Source organism: Aptenodytes patagonicus, chromosome Z (assembly GCF_965638725.1).
Source record: "Aptenodytes patagonicus chromosome Z, bAptPat1.pri.cur, whole genome shotgun sequence".
Taxonomy (NCBI): domain Eukaryota; kingdom Metazoa; phylum Chordata; class Aves; order Sphenisciformes; family Spheniscidae; genus Aptenodytes; species Aptenodytes patagonicus.
The window spans coordinates 65,923,940-65,941,615 of record NC_134982.1 but is presented as its reverse complement, the minus strand read 5'-3'; the positions used below and the strand labels follow the sequence as shown (position 1 = coordinate 65,941,615).

The following is a 17,676-nucleotide window of genomic DNA, read 5'->3' as shown; positions in this document are numbered from 1 at the left end:
CTACTGGCTTCTTTACTTTGATTTATAAGTCACCATGCCTCAGTGGTCTAATTGTCTTTAGACTTTGAGCAACACCAGCCAAGAAGGGTTTTGTATAAATTTGTTGCAAATGGGTGACTCTGAACTTTGATCTTCCTCATAAAGGGCAAAACCATTATGTTTGTTTTACATCAGTGACTTTCTTGCTGTTTTACTAGAACTCAAATCACGTACTTCTTATTCATATCTATTGTATGCAGACAGCACAGACGTATGGAGAACCTGAGATCAGAAGTATGCTTCCATCAGTGTTTTGGAGTGCTCAAGAATTGTTTTCTAAATGTTGCAAATCCAGCCATTTTGTTTTAAACCATTTCCTCTCCGTTCTCATTCTCCTTTGCCCCCCTCCAAATTCTTCTTTCCCGTGCTATTCTTTCGCGTGTGGAGTGGCAAATGAACATGATGACAGACGGAGTGGATTCTTCCAGGAAAGGCTGGATATTGCAGTTTTTCTGAAGACCTATAAAATAATGAAACTTAAATGAGCTATTATTGCAGAAGTGTTCCAATTCAAATACATCTGCTAGCAACTTCATTTTGAGTCATTGCCTGCTTGCAGTGTAATTGTACTCTGTGCAGTGAATATGTGTGCTTGTGTATGGATACGAATTTGGCAAGCATGCTGGATAAATATAGATGAATATTTTTCTTTTTAAAAGTTATTTTGGTTTCTCAGATTCACTCTAAAACTTCATTTTAATTCAGTTTTTGAGCCAGTTCTTTATTCAAATGCTGTCATTTTTTGACACTTTTAGAAGTTTATTTTAGTACTATATCATTCCCTCTTCTTGCTGATGCGTCCTTCAAAGGATCTTATTTCCTGCCATGTGACTAGCATGGAATAGCTAAAAAGTGAGCAAAAAGGTAACCTGAGGGAACAGGGTCCAAATGTGAGGTAAATTTTAACGTTTTGTTCAAAGAATTTTTATGTTGCACTTTCGGTCCAAGAAAGCTGTATCTTTATTCAGAAATTAATGTGGCAGCATCTGCGCTAGTAACACATTGATCACTCATTGTACCAAAAGTATTTACTGGCCTTGGAAAGAAGTTATACAAAGCTGTTTCAAATACTTGACTTGCCTCAGTCTGCATGCGCTTATGCCAAATCTACACCTGCCTGTGAGCACGTTGTAAGTGGCCACACATAGCAACACCTCTACCTAGGCTGAGCTTGTTTTCCATCCTATTGTTTGAAAGGGTCTTTTTCAGTTGTTTCTAACTACCTCAGTGTTTTTCTTCCTTGTGAGATACCTGGTATGTAGTCAAGGCGTAATTTTTTTTTCTTGAAAACAACTTAGATAGTTTCCAGTATTGATGGGGGGGGAAATTGGCGGGGGGGTGGGAGGTGTTCCTGGTTTAGTGTTTGTTCTCCTAGCCTTTCACTGATAGTGTTTGGTAGGAATATAGTCACTACAGTCCTTGCTGCTTTGAACATCATTTTTGCTTTTTTGAGGGGGAGGATAAGGGAGGGAGGTATGTGTGTTTGGGGAGGAAAATAATCTCTCATGCTCATTGTTTACCGTGAACTTTTGGTGGTCAGATGGCAATGTGTGTATGTCTGCACATAACATGTTGACTGCGTAGATAAAGTTTCAGCGGAGTATGGTTAAAATGGCATAGGATTTCAAATTTCATCAGTATAAACTGTGTCATGAAATGTAAAAGTACAAATGTAAATGCTTCTGTGTGCAAGAGAGATGTTTTAGCTTGAGTCGTTATCATTGTAGGATAATTTTTTCTGGTGTGGAGCAAGATATTGTACTGAATAAGGTAACCATTATTATCTGCTTTGATATATGTGGAACATGAGAGAGAAAGGCTTCTCTCGCTCACCCAAAAGGCACACGGCAAGTCAGGAACTTGTCATATGGACATCCTGATCTGATCATCACTTATACATTGTCGTCCCTCTCTCCCCCCCCATGCCCAATGTAATTTGTCTTTGTGTTAAACATACGTATCAGTGAAAATATTTCTAAAACTTTAACTTCTCCATGAAATACAAATCTTCTCTTCTTTCCTTCTGTTGTGTTCAAGTGATATGTGGTAGAGGTGTTTTCAGATTTCTCCTTCCTGTGGACCCTGTCTCAAAATAGAGGCATCCCCCCTTCAGCTTACAGACACATGACGCTGTGTCAGCCCGTAGATGGAAAATCTGTATTGGTTCAAAAGGCACACATTTTTCTATATTTATATCAGTAGATGTTCCATCTCAGGTTTAAAAAATTGAAGATCTTGTCTTTAACTTTTCCTCCCCCTATCATTCTGGATCCTTTTTGTTTCTCTCCAGGGACCCTATTCCTCATTTTTGGAATGAGGAATATCCTGCCTATATTGCCAGCTCTCAACCCATTCATGCATGCTCCCTTGTCACTTGGCTTCCTGCTGCTCTAGACAGAAGTCCCATTGCCGCAGACCTCCAGCCCTCTATGATTCTTTGATGTTCATGGTTTCCATTTCCTTTCCTTTTCCATTACAATAGCAATCCAAGCAGAGATAGGAAAGCAGACTGCAGATTTCTAGCTGTTCCTGCAGGCTTAATGTTTTTGATTTGTCTTAAAGAACTTGGCAGTCTGTAAAACTGGGGAGTAGAACAAGCCCACATCACTAGTGAGTGCTGTGTGAATCACCATTTGGGGACCACTGCACTGAAATGAAAACATTTTTACATTACGTGGTTCAAACATACTCCGAATCTGCAAGACTTTTGCTATAGCTGTTTTAGTGTTGCAGGCTTTTAGTTGCAGATATGTATTGCTACCTTTTCCCTTTGAAACCAACTGAGTAAAGAGGTAGTGGGATGATGAAAACTCTCCTTTGCTGAGACTTGTGACAAATGAGTAGTTCTCCCTGTTGTTCGAAATCCTGTTGAATAGGGACTTATAATGGAATTGTTGACCCATCTTTAGCTTTGGCATTTCAAATGAGATTCTGAATGTCAAATTGCTGACCATATTACTGAGAATAAATGCTTGGTGAGCCACTAGTGACAAGTGGTTAAAGACTGTAAGAGGGAGCAACTGAAATGAAAAGAAATGAAATGCGATGAAGGAGCATCACAGAGGTTGTTACTGGTGAAGTGAATAAAAATAATAGCAAGCATCTCAACTCATTTGGCTGACAGCAGCACAATAATGTTGCCAATTCATTTTTTTAAAATAGAAATGTCTGCAGTGTAGTTGGAAGTCATAATTATTTTAATGGACAGAAGCTAACTATAGAACATATATTGCCAACAAGGTTTGACTGATTGCACCTTAAAAAGAAGGAAACAAAAGAGAAGGACTCCATTTGTAACACTGACAGAAAACGGTGGATTTTATTCCCTGCAGTGCTAGTAAGCCCAACCTTACACCTGAATTCATGGGGGAAAGATCTGGTCTCTTATATGCAAAGGGAATTACTTGCAGTATTATGCAGTGTCACAAAATATCTGAACTCAGCCAACTGTAGGACTATATTTCTCATCAGAATCACCTCAGATTTCAGATAAGTAGCTGACAGACATGATTATCTAGGCTGAAGTGTGCAAATAAGTTATTCAGAAATATCCCAACAGATATCTTAATGTTATCTATATAACACTTCATTGCTGGACTGAACTAGTCTCAGAAGGAAGCAGGGTAGTTACACCAAAGGTTCTGATTTTAGCCAATGTTTGTCTTTTGGCTGGTTGGAGTATTTTTCAGTTTCTCAGGACGTTACTATCTTTTGGCATTGTGCTGTTTCAGATCTCAAGCCACAACGTTCACCTAGAAGATGGTTGGCCCGTGTATACTGTGTATCAAATGCATGCTTTAAAGTGTAAGGTTGCATGCAGACATTGAAGCAAATTTTGTGGATTCAGTTCTGACAGCATTATTTTAGTTCTATAAACTTTTGTATTATCCGCACCGCTGCTGAATTGCAGATTTATTTATTGACCTGATTTTTAACACATGAACTGAAGCTTATACAGGGTTTCATGGACAAAATTTTGTAGTGTACAGAAGTTACTCACACAGAGGCACTGTTGGAAGCCTCATTTATATCCTTCCACTGCATTTGACACACACACATGTGCATGCGAACACACACATGCATGCCAGCAAGTAAAACTGCACGTTATACTATACCAACCTGTGTATTTTCCACAGGCTGTATATGAAAATTAATTTGACATTGTCCAGGCATGACATCATTGTAAAAGACTTGAGGGATGAAGCGAGTGGGAAAAACACTTCTCTTTGCTTGTTCTGAATACAACAGCAATTATAATGAGCAGATTGATGCTGTATTCCCTCCAGGTGTGATGAAATTGTGATCCTTTCTCTATCTTTACCTACATGCTTGAGAAATGAGAAACTGCACATCTTTTGCAACAGTTTTGTGTGTTTTTTGGATGGATGCATTATACTACATATGCATTCTGTCGGTCTGTTTTCCTTTGTCCTGATTGCTGTTAGAAGGGAGAGCAATATCTGAAATTCAGGATCATATGCTCACCAGCTGTAGGCCTTTAAATAGAGCAGCAATGGACTAGCATTATGACTGCAGAGAGCTGTATGGTGGGGCTTTTGGGGGAACACACCCTGGCAGAGCTGTGCTGTGGGAATTCAGAAACACTGCAGTGTTGTTTCTGTCCCTCATAATGCAGCCTCATTTTTGCAACAGTCCAAAGTGTCTTTGTACCCTGGCTTTCTGCAGCCCATACTGCTTCCAGTCTTCTGAGTGGGGGCTTGCTGCTAAATGGGCGGGAGAGGGAAGGTTCTTGTCCCTTTGTGTGCTGGCTGAGACAGCTTCCTCGCTAAGCTCCCCTCACCTTCTTAAAAAAAAAAAAGGGGGGGTGGGGGTGGAAACCAAGAAGAAGAGCAGCTTGCTAGCAATTCACCAGAGGAGCCAACTCAGCTGCAGACAGACAGGCAGGCAGGCAGCCAGGACTGAAGTAAAAGCAGCCTGAGTATCACTGGCAACAACCCAGACTGTCCTCCTCGGTTTGGACTGCTCTCCCCTAAAATATACGTGCATAGCCATGGATCTTTAAGGGCCAAAATCTGTGGACATCCAGTGGATACAAGGTCCAACACAACATAACAATAGACTTTAAGCATTTTTGCTCAGGTTTCATTCCCAGCAGGAGAGCTAAGTTTTCTTTCCTTTGCAAGCGAAAACTGAGATGAGCTCTTTGTGTCCCAAGATTTGAAGCCTGTGTAGGCTTTAAAAGCTGTCCTTCCTCCAACAACAGCTGTTTTACATTTAATCCAGAAAAGCTGTGCATTTGCTGTCTTTGGGTGTTGAGGAAAACTTGCAACATGACTTCAGTACAGAATTAAGTATTTCTCACATTGTCTATCCCCATGATTTTTGTATCAGTATCTACTTCAGAGAGGTATCTTTAGACTCAGTAAAGCAAGATTTATTAAGTGTTTTGAGGTTCTGTAATGAAGAACTAAGTATGAACAAAAATTTGTTTCAGCCTGAGAGGGTTTCTATGTAGTGGAGGTACGAGGTGTTTTTAGCTTTGCTGCAGATGGAAATGAATGAAAACAAAAGCAAAGACCAGTTTACACTTGTGGTAAATATGGCAGCTATTATCACTAAGAAAAGGGAGGAATAATGGGAAATTGACAGAGAACTATAGTAAAGAGCTGTAATGCAGTATTTCATGAGAGGGAAGGATTTTAAGAAATCTTTGTAGACCTGCCAATTCTCCATCTCCTCCAAGGCTGTGCTTGGAATTTGTGGGAAGATTGGCAATTATTTGAGGCACTTAAAAATCAATGTAGCTTTAGCTGAAGTAGAACCAAAAGAAATGAGAAAGATCAAGCCTATCTTGATAGGCTTCCCCTTTTTCATATTAGGACATCATCCTGACTCTCACAGCATGTAGCGGGTGGGGCTTTTTTTCTTCCTACAAAAATGTTGAGCAGCAGTGCAATTTGATACAGAAAGTGATTTATTCCCCTGCTGATAACTGAGATCATCTAGCATTCCAGACAAGCACAGTTAATGGATGACTTATCCCTCACCCGGCAGCTGATTACAGGACCTCAGGAGACAGCAGGCAGCTTTGAGTGAGGTTATAGAAACAACACGGCATTTTGTTTTCCTTTTAGTGTTATTGCAACTATATTCAGCCCTGGAATGCTACGGCTGTATCGGTCTTGGCCCCCTGCAGCACTGGCATGCATGTAGGTGGGTAGGCAGCATGGAGCCACCCTTGCTCTAAGGCATTAGTTCTCCCTTTCTGCGATCTCTGGGTAAACATTTGTGGGGCAGACTAAGGGGCAGTCATTTGTTTGACACCTGTAGATAGAAGTTCCATCAAGTCTGATGATGATTTCTTATTAAAAATCCTGCTAACTTATGGGTTGGTTTTAAACCCCTCCAGCCCTGGAGGAATGTCAGTGTACTGAGGAATACACCTTAACATGGATTGAAAGATGCTACATCCTGGCATCTGCCAGTGGAATTTTGCTCAGGTTGATTCCTACAAGTAACCATTAAAAATATCTGAGATGATAACTGGTATTGCCATAAGCAGAGATAAGTGAGGTCTGGGCTGATTCTTTTTTCTTAGCAGATGCTTCTTCCCAAAGAAGATGAAGACTCAGTGGCTGAGCAGCAGAGAGAAGCTTGCCCTGCTAGAGTATTGCTAAGAAATCTTAAGTAGCTTTTTTTTTTTTTTTTAAATGAAAAAAGACTTGTTTCGTAAGACACCATTCCAGAAAAAGTAATTCAGTTAATGTCACTAAATGTCTGGCTTTGCAGAGGAGTTGTCACATGATTCAATTTTCTCATGCAGCTTAGAGAATTAATTTCTTTTCTGAATTTGTCACACCCCTCTGCATCTTATGAACATTGCAACGTCCAGTCCACGCTACGTGTGTCCTTTCTATGAACTTTTAAGTAAGACTCAGATGTGTTGATGAAATATTGGGAGAGTGTTTGATGTAAAAATGTAGATTTTGTTCCACATGTTTTTTTAATACTGTTCTTTCTCTTTCTAGTACTACCAGCTCAACTGCAAGCAGTTGTGATACGGAATTTACAAAGGAGGATGAGCAGCGGCTGAAGGATTACATCCAGCAGTTGAAAAATGACAGGGCAGCAGTGAAACTGACAATGCTGGAGCTGGAAAGCATCCACATTGATCCCCTTAGTTATGACGTTAAACCTCGTGGAGACAGCCAGAGGCTAGATCTGGAAAATGCGGTCTTGATGCAGGAACTTATGGCAATGAAGGTATTTTATTTATATCCAACAGGCTATCTGCACTGCCGACAATGTCCCTGTGCTACAAAACATGCTCAGTCACACACATGGGAGGCTTTGATAGTGATCACTGGGTAACAAAGGGTAACTTTGTTGAAACAAATAATCAGGGCTGAAAATCCAGTAGTCAGAAAGTGACAGAAGGTGGTGCATTAACAGTGACGAGCTATGTGTGTTTTGAATTAGGCGAGGACTTCATCCGTGGCTCTACACTTGGAATGCTCTCCTTTACAAACCAGATGGTCTCTCTAAGAGAGATGGCAGCTGAGTTGCTTGAGGGTGACCAAAAGCATGATACAGCACTTCCCAAGAGTCAGTTCGTTACTTTACTTACAAGCTTGCAAATTTGCATCTTGAATATTTGTGGACTGTGAAGCAGAACAAATTTACCTCCTTTTAATATTGCCGTGGGAGGAGGAATGGTCTGTCAGAAGCTATCATCCCTAATGCTCTCCAGCGGTCAGTCACAAGTCCAGAGCTGTTCTAGGCACTGTGTTGCAATCTGTAGCTCAGTTCAGAGCCTGAGCAAAGAGCGCAGTGTGTAATGACTTGCAGTAACAGAGGTTTTCGGAGAAAACTCTGGTCCCTCGGGACTGGTTTATAAGTTCAGTTCTAAAGATGTGATCTAGAAAAACTGACCTTTATTGACCAGGTATAGAGCTTATATAATTTTAAATCTGGCTTCTGTATTGACTTCGAGAGAGGTGGACGTATTAAAGGCAATACAAGTGCGTGTCTGCATTTAGAAATTGTCTGGTTTTGCTTCAGTTTAAATAAGTTTACTTTTTGCATGTTAGCAAGTCCTATTTTAGTCAACTAATGGGAGATACGTCAGATGATGGTATCAGGTGGGACAGCAAATCCTAATAGTTTCGTAAGCTGCTAAAGCTACAGATTGTTGTTCAGGTGTACTAGTGCTGGCTAACTGGTAGCTTAGTAATGATAATTATGTTCTTAGTGGTGCTGCCTTTCCATGATGACAAATACAGTTTTGCAGTAACGCATTCAATATTTGCAGTTCAGGAAAAAAGATTGCCTGATACCAATCAGAAGATTTAAAGCTATGTTAGTTGTTTGAATATACTGTGGTCAACAGCAATGGATTCCTCGTAATAAAAGCATGCAAGATGTACTGGAAGACATTTGTGGATAATCAGATATATATTTCAGATATCACACTTCTTTCTCCTCTTTTGCATCCAGATCTTCCCTGAAATTTCTTTTACACCATTTTTACCTCTATCTTTAAGTTGATTGGTAAAGGCAAACTGCAGAGCTACCCCTTGTGATTAGTGCCCTTGCATTCCCTGACCTGGCAGGAACACCAACAGTTGCATATCATAATTTCTGGCACAGTTTCGAGTGCTGGTAATCCTTTTGTTCACTAAACAATCATCTAACTTGTTTTTGACATATGGTGTCCACTCATAACTTTTGGCTGGACCTAGCACATTGGGTTTTCACTGCAGGAATTGTCTCTAGAAGAAGAAGAACAAGAAGAAGAAGAAATCTTTCTTCTTGGTTGGTTTGTGTGCAGTGCATACTGGAATAGACACACATTTTACATAGGTGGCTGAAGTCACCTTCAGTCCTTTCTGGTACAGAGAAACTGACAGTACTGTTGTTCATTATAATTTGTTGTACTTTGCCAGAATTTACAACTGCAGGAAATCCCTAGGTTTCTGAAAGGGATATGGTGAAAATCAAGTTTGTCAAAGCTTGGAATGGATTTGTTGGTAAGTGCTCTCCTGTGACAGAAACTGAAAATTCCTGCCTTTCTTCTATGCATAAAGCATTACAAAAGGCATAGCTACACTCTGCGTGCTTTGGTCCCAAGAGAATGTGCTACCATATTAGCATCCATGGTTGTTGCTCAGGTCTGCATTACACCTTGCTCATATGTTCAGCAAGCTATGACATAGCTGAACCTAAGGGCAGGACTCATGGATGTCTTGGCTTTCTGAGTATATTTTTTGTATCTATTATTTGGAACATGTACCTCATACAGAATAGCATATGCATTTGCCTTCTTCTGAGACAACTGGAGAATTTAAATTTCCTTATGGTATTTTATTTAACTTGAAGCAGATGGAACTCATCTGTGCTGCAGAGGACTTCATCATGTGGCAGCTCTTAATTTGTTCCCTCCCTTCCACATTCTTAGCAAGGATGATACAGCTTGATGGAGCTACTCAAGGATTTCCTGCATTGCTGGGTCTTACTAACAGCTGCTGTCTTCCCGAAACTTGTATCTGTGTTGGAGTCTCTGCTGCAGCTTTTGGCACCTTTCATTTATGAATCCCAGTAAAAACTGATCACCGTATCAGTCATACTGCTTCTTGCATCTTTGTGTTACGCTGATAATGTTCTGAAAATGCCTTTACACCATTAGTTCATTGTTGATGAAAATGATCTATAAAAAGATGGTTTGGGGATGGTTTCTCTGTTGCCCCGTTTATTTTTTTTACTGATCCAGAGTGTAAGATGTAGTGGTCTGCTAGTTCTTCCATAAAATCCAATTCTTTGTTTCAAGCAATAATTAACCATGTTTTGAAATATATTCTCATCTGCGGTTTGTCATCATTCAGCAGTCTTGCTTTGAGGTCAGTTGTCATGCCCCAGTTAGCAAGGAGATTACTTCTGATGGGTGTAAATAATTATTGGTTTACAGCCTTTCTGCATTTCAAAGGACTTAATCTAGATAAGAAGTCTCAGCTTTCTACACTGATAATTTTTCCTCTTTTGTGTACAGGTGGTAATGATAATGTTCATAATGTGCTTTGAGACTACAGTCTCTTGTGGAAAATGTTAAGAATCCTGTTGTCCACCTTTGTTACAGCATTTCATGCTCTTATAGATGTATACAGTAAAATACAGTTAACTAGAGCATGGCATTTATCTGCTCTGATATTTATTTTACTTCTGAAGGCTGATATATTCCACCTGTGATCCTCCTGGAGTCCCTTTTCATGACTTTTAGAACTTTTTGCCACATAAGAGTCCTTGCTGTTTTATTCTGCTGATGTGACTACATCCAACGCAATTTCTGATTTTGAGGATGCTGTAGTGTTTCTGATTATATTGTGTCAGGAGTGTTTGATTTTCATTCAAGTTTTCACCCAAATTCAGAATTACAATACAACTGCAGGTACAAAATATTCCTCAATATTCAATTAATTAGTCCTGAAATGACTGCTAGATTTGGTGCTTGAAGCTTGTGAATTTGCATGGGTTGTGTAAGTCTTCTGCAATCAACTGGAAGAGTGACCACTTGCTAACTCCTCCTTCAGGGTTTCATTTTGTAAATGCCACTTGTGCTTTAGGCCCACACTCTGAAGAAGCAGATAGATTAAACTGCAAAATGTTTCACCAGCATCCTGTAATTAGAAAAAAAGAGGATAGTAAATACACAAAGGTGATGTTGTCATTGAAATGAAATTTAGACACTATCTTTAGAAAACATATTTTCATGGAAAAAAAATTACTGCATATATAAAGACTAAGTAACTCTCTAAGTAAACCTGAGCTACGTGAATTTTCCTGCATGAAATGTTACTGTTGCCACCCTGCCTCACAGATTGTATGTGTCCATGCCAGAATCCTCAACTGTGGTTTTAATTTTTAACTTCAACCTTTCTATTCCTCCCTGTTCCTTCCCTGGAAGCCTCTGTAAGACACTGGCTGACAGTTCTTCCACTTTTCCCCTGCTTTGTCTTTGCTTCTCTACTTCAAAGTCACATTGTCTTGACATGAGAAAACTAAAGTATGGGGTGTGCTTTTGGAGTCCATGATATGCCTTCTGGGACAGGATGCAAACTTGTGAATTCATATATGATGAAGACAGTAAGCTTAGATCATCAACAAAGGAGTTAATCATTGATCCTCAAATTTATTTTGAGCTAGGATATGTAGTACAAACAAACATCTGGTCTTTAAGCTAAAACTTTTAAGTGATGGGAAAAATCAGTTCCACAGATTCATTGTTGCAGAGGTTAAATTCACCTTTTTCTTTTAAAAAATAAACGTTCCTTATTTCTAGGCTGAATTTGCCTAGCTTCAACTTCCAGCCTGGAAAAGTCTTGTCATGACCCTCCCACATAGATAGAGCCCTCTGTCAAGAGTATCTTCTACTCACATAAGTGCCAAAATACTCTGCTCAAATTACTTCTCAGACTTCACTAAGCAGGCTAAGTCGATTAATGGCTTTAGAAGTAGAGGCTTAAGAGGCTAAATGCATACACTTAAGTATACCAGACAATCCAGTTCAACTCCTATAACTAAATTTCCCCATCATTATTTATCAGTATCATTTACATTTTTACTGTTGACAAAGGAAATTAATGGTAAGTTTGCCTAACAACTAAATTTCTGTAAACCGCATTGAATGAAACTGATTGTGCTTCCAACCTTCAGTTCACAAACAAGTAGATGAATAAATGAATGATTTTAAAGCTCATACAAACCTTTCCAAGCCTGAGGGTTTTTAGGGTATGGATTTTATTTTTGCATGGTTGGTGATTCTGAATAAGGCAGTGATTACCTGTGATTACTATATGCTGGTTGTAACTGTGCTACACCTGTGTGCACTGCTTATACTTAATCCAGACAGCAAATTTTTGGTAGGAACGTAGATTCTCTTCTACAGAAAAAGTTAGTCTAAATATGTGCCAAGATTTGTGTTTGTATAATCTTTGTTAATAATGGATATAATACGAAGAGCATTATTTTTGAAGGATAAGGTAAGAAGCCTCTGATATTTTTGTGACTAGAATATGTTTTTTTGTTTAAAAATAATAATTTAAAAAATAGTGATTTGTTCCTAGGCTGGCCACACAACAAGAAACTTCTGTCTTTCAGAGATGTTTGCACAGTGAACAAGTCTAGAACTGAACTGTAATACAGAAAATGGCTGCATGAACTCAGTATTCACCCATGAGGTGACCTAGGGCACGGCAAGCTCAACAGTGAGAACATGATTCTGGGTTGGGTTTTTTTGTTTTGGCGGTCTTTTGTTTGTTTGATGGTGTTTCTTTAACACATGATGTAAATTATGATTTAGGACTATCTCTGTAAATGTTTTGTGGATGCTGGGTTTTCCTGGGTTCAGAAAATAACTAGACGTTTTGTGGAAGGAACTTTTCTGAAGTGTTGTTAAACACAAAGAGCCTTCTGGTTCAGGATACCTGTCAGCTGCTTTTCATGGGAGGCTGGAAGCAAGTGCTGAAAGAAGGGTCACTGCACTCATGCCTTGTTCTGGCACTTCTGCCCAGCCACTGTCAGAGCAGATGTTAAAGCAGAGGCCTGTCCCCAAATAGCAGTAGTTGTGCTACAATAGTTGACAGCTCTGTTATAAATATCAGAGTGGCAGAAGAATTACACACAAGAACTAGCTCTCAGAATTGAGCTTCTTTCTATGAAGTACCAGTGTCCGTCCTCTGTGAATCATATTTATGGAAGAATATAAGCGAGTGCAATTTTGTCAACCTCCAGTTGTGTATAGTTGGGATTCTGGCCATCTAGAGGAGGGAAATTAAAAATTGATATCAGACGGTGCCATACCCAGTTGCCCTTTTTGACTAACTTAATCTACCACAGAGGCTGGTATTATGAGGCAGGAATATGTGATCTGTGTTTGCTGTCCTAGTCCCTCAAACCTATTCCACTGTAATGAGATAAACCAACTCTAACTTTCACATATCAATAAGAAACTGGAATCTGGCATTTAGGGAGCTGTTTGACGAGAAAGTCAGACACTCCTGTTTTTAGGGCAATGGTCTCTGAAGGGCAAGATAGAAGCAAAGAAATGTCAGCAGCTGTGGCAACCTTCTCAGATCCCTGATACTCTACTTTGGGCACCACGTTAGCTGCTCTGTTGCCTCTCAGTTTATTTTTGAGGCTGATTAAGGGGGGCACAGCTCATTGTACTCACTTAGTCTCAAGATACTCTGGTCTTTTGACAAATATACTATGTGATTATGAAAAGCCTTCTGGACGCTGATAGTGTTCTCCATGGAAGGAACACTCAAGTAATAGGAGTGGGTAAAAACCTTGTTTAACCTCGTCTTCCTTTAGGTATGTAGTCCCATGAAGCAGCATGCTGATAATGTTTCTTCAACAGGAGGAGATGGCAGAGCTCAAGGCACAGCTTTACCTGCTAGAGAAGGAGAAGAAGGCATTGGAATTGAAACTGAGCACTCGAGAGGCCCAGGAGCAGGCCTACCTCGTCCATATTGAGCACTTGAAGTCTGAAGTGGAAGAGCAAAAAGAGCAGAGAATGAGGTCTCTCAGCTCAACCAGCAGTGGAAGCAAAGACAAATTGGGCAAGGTCAGGAGTCAAACAAGTTTCCAAAATTGGCATAAACACAATTTATTGTACCCCTCCCCTCCCTATAGCAGTCTTTAGCATGTTAAACATTCTCCTCTTTTATCTATATGTACGTCTTTTCTCTCTTCTCCAGTTGTTAGGTGTTTCTTTCCATGCTGTGACTTATGAGGACTTTGCAGAATTACTGTTAAGCCTGGGCTAAAATAAGGTCATTTTGGGGAGGAGTACAACAAAGCCATTCTTGCCAAACATACAAGCTACTGTGGTTGAACATGTTGTGTCTTGCCTATTGCCACTCACTGGAAACAGTGGAAGAGAGTCTAAGCAAAACACCATCCTCCGCCTACTCCAAACACAAAATATGAGATAATAAAGCTCATTTCTATGAAGCAGTTAGAGCATTGTAATGACAGTCTTTTTTTCCAAGTCAGTTTGTAATGATTTGAGAATGAAGACTTTTCCTCCCTTAGTATAATGCAAAATACACAGATTTCTGCATTTACATTAATAATTTGCATGAAGAAATAGTGATACCTAGAAAAACTTTAATCCTGTTATTTTAGTGTTGTGTCCCCAGAAAACCTCAGTAATATGTTTAAAAGCAGAATCCAGAGCTAGTATATAACTGTCTTTCTTGTTTGTTTCTGGCAAAGCATCATCTGATCCAGTGCTGCTTTGTTTCAAGTGTGGTGTCAAAAGTAATATAAGGCACCAGCAGTTATGCACATTATAGCAGAATTCTGCAAATCCGTGAGCTGTGTGGTGGTTTAGGAAACATCTAGAAGGATTTGTGAAGTGTTAATCGGTTAGTCCATTTTTTGGTATGTTGATACACTGCCGTGTTGTGACATTGTGATGTTTATTTCACCTCCATTTTAAAAGTAGCTGCGAACAAAGAGGTTTTCAGAGTTTTCCCATTAAGATGGTAAGTAACTTCAAATTAGATGGCCTTTCCTCATTTCTCAGGAATGCAGTGATGGCACCGCAACACCGTTAACACTAGCTGAGCTGAGACCGTACAACGAGAGCGAACTGACTGCTGAACTGACAAACGCACTCAGGCGGTAAGCAGCTTCATTCACCAGAGATACGACTTGTTCTGTAGGTCCAGGGCGAGGTTTAGTTCTAAGCCTTCACTCTTACCCTCAAGCGATTTTAAGAGTGATCACAGATTTTTCCTGCGAGAAGGAACAGGATTGAAGTTCTTCTAACCTTCCCCTCTCTTTTGCTGTTGTTCTTCAGCGATGGAAGTCCTCACATGGTGCTCAGCTCCATTCTCCTTGAGGTTCTCTAAAATTCAGATTAACTGTATCCCTAAGAAGCCCTGAAAATGTCACGAATGTCCATATTCAGGCAAGAATATGAGACACAAAACAGTGACATGACTTGCTTGAAGGCATGCAGAAAACCTGTAGTGAAGACAGGATTTGAAGTGTGATCTTTGGTTAAGAAGGTTGGTCACAGAAGAACTTGGGTAGGAGTTACAGGAGCGGGACTGGCAGTGATTTTGATGACTCAGATGCTGCGTTTGCCTCCCAAGTATGTAAGCAGACCACAGTTCAATTACGAATGACACTGTTGTGTGAAGCATTAGCTTTCGAACGAGAGAGAAAATTGATGTCTTGACAAACTGCTTTTATCAACAGCCAGGTTTTAAGCCAAAACTTTCAGTATGGTTATACATTAACTAGATATTTGTTTGTGCAGCAGTTTTCGCTGGACCAGCAATGTGGTAAACTTCATGCCAAAGATATTCACTGTTTCAATCGTTGTTTCAGTATTTGTTCCACCTTTTCTAAGACATGGCTTAGATATTAGATCTAATATCTAATCTGGTCATTGTATTTAGAACCTGTCCAAAATGCTACTAAGAATTTTGGCTGGGAAGAGTCTATTTCGCTTTTCTGGTGTTTGCACCCTCTTTAACAGTGGAATGTCCTCTCAGGCAGCTATGGTGTTTCATTCCTGAAGTGCTTTTTTCATAGGTGCAACTTGTCGTGTGCCTAGGGACACTTAAGCCTGAAAGGCATTATGTAAAAATGTAAGATCGTTACCACTGCAGAATCAATACATCTCATACCGTTTGCTTAATAGTCTGGCAGTTGCTGAGTATTTAGTTTGCGTGATGCAGGAAACAAAATTCTGTGGTTAAAATAATCAGAACTGTCACTTGTGTGTGGGTGGATAAAACCATCAACAAAGTCGTTTGCATAAACATTGCGTAGAGACATTGGCTTCCCCCATATCCCCCCCACTCCAGTCCCGGTGTGAGCAGCTCCACTGGCATTTTCTGTCTTCACTCAAGCTGCAGCTTTTTCCTGTTCTTGTTACTTGCTCCTGGATTTCCAGAAGATGCCAGTGACCTTAGTTAGCGGAGGTTTGAGTATAGTCATGAAATGCGGTTTGCTGACAACACAGAGAAAAAAACTTTGCTTTAGCTGCTAGTCCTTAAGTTGATTAGCATGGATTTCCAGCCAGGGGCCTAGCAAGTACAGTTTGTCAGGCAGAAATGGGGAAGAAAAATAATTGGATTAAACTGTAAATAAATTTTGGAGTGAAGACTCTCTGTGTAATGGAAATACGACTGTACTAAATGTGATTGCTACTGCCACTAGGGCTCAAGCACAGTTCCCGCGAGCTGTGTGGACAGGGTATTTTTCTCCCTAATCAGTGTGCCAGCCAAATCAGGCTGGATGCTTAGTCTCCTTGTCCTGAAGTCTTCTCTCTGAAAGTTGGTAGAAGGTCTGTCTAGCACATGGAGAAAGCTTACTGCAACCTGTTTAGCCACAGCTATGCTAAAAAATACCAGCAGTTGGTAACTGCTGTCCTGGATAAATGGAGCCTCAGATAACACAATGGAATTCATACCATCATGGAACCACAAAAGAGTTTTAAAAATAACCAAAGTGCATTTTCCTGTCTGCAAGTGCTACAACAATGCAGAATGGTCTGAAGTGACTGTGATATCTTTACGGACAAAATGGACTTAACTGTTTGCACTTAGCATGTGCCAATCCCTCAATGCTCTTCCCTCTTGTATGGGAAAACAAGTGCTGGCAGTATGTGTGAACCCGGAGAGATCCTGGTGGCTCTCCCTAGCACCCTCCTCACCCACCAAAGAAGTAGGACCAGAATTCAAAATAAAATATATTTTGCCCAGTAGCTGTGTTTGCTGAGGGGCAGGAGGGAGATATGAAACAAGTGAATATTGCACACTGAATCTGTGGTCTAGAGGCAATATTTAAATGCCCATGTTCAGGAGTATTTCAGTGCTGGTTGCAATTAGTGAAAAAAAAAAATCCATTTTCTTTTGAGTCTTTCTGTTTGTCAGAGAATGTGATATCAATCAGCAGCCCTGCTTGCTGCCCCCTCCCCATCCTGTCTTCACAGAGACAAAAGCCCTGGCAGCTCCCCCCTCTGCTGCTTTCCCATTCTGTCCTTCTGTTGCTGCAAAACTGTCAGGTTCTTCTCAGTTAATTGAAATAGAGTGAAACCCAAACAAAACAGCAGGATGTAGTTACGGTTTGGATTTTGGTGTGGTTTGGAAGCATTTATTTGTTCAGAGTCTGCAAATGGCTTTGCAGCAGAACAGTCTCATCCACAGAGGTAGCCTATCTTCTCTCTGCAGATGTTGATTTTCTCGTAAATCTGGAATCCAGCAGTCTGTTGTGAAGCTCCCCGAGTTGTCATTGGTAGTGCCCATCAGCAGAAATTCAAGGCAGGAACCACTTCATTTATTGTTTTATAACATATTTGTTCTAGTAGGACTCAGGGTTTCCCATAGCAGTGTTCAGCATTAAAACCCATCTTAAGGGCTTTCCGCAGAAATCGCTTTTCCTTTCCATGACCACTATGCTAACTAGTAGAAGTGTAAATTATCTGCAAGTTTCATGTTGTAAAAGTTACATCTAGGTTACCAAATTTCTGGTATCGCAGGCTAAGGCCACTAATTTAGGGACATGCCCTGTTCCAGCCAAGCATAAATACATTCTGCCAGAGTCTTTAGCAATTTTGCTTTCCCCTCTCTACTTTCTTGATGGAATGATGGAATGTTTCAA

The 17,676-nt window shown here is 40.2% G+C and overlaps 1 protein-coding gene across 6 annotated transcripts in view; it reads left to right on the top strand.

Moving 5' to 3' along the window:
- The window catches only part of MCC (MCC regulator of Wnt signaling pathway), a 213,463-nt gene that overhangs the window by 183,847 nt on the left and 11,940 nt on the right, over window positions 1-17,676 (top strand). For all 6 annotated transcript variants that reach the window (XM_076361822.1, XM_076361821.1, XM_076361824.1 and 3 more), the window contains 3 exons: window positions 7,029-7,263; window positions 13,412-13,618; window positions 14,585-14,682. In XM_076361822.1, the coding sequence (XP_076217937.1) occupies window positions 7,029-7,263; window positions 13,412-13,618; window positions 14,585-14,682 (540 nt within the window). The remainder of the gene's footprint in view (window positions 1-7,028; window positions 7,264-13,411; window positions 13,619-14,584; window positions 14,683-17,676) is intronic.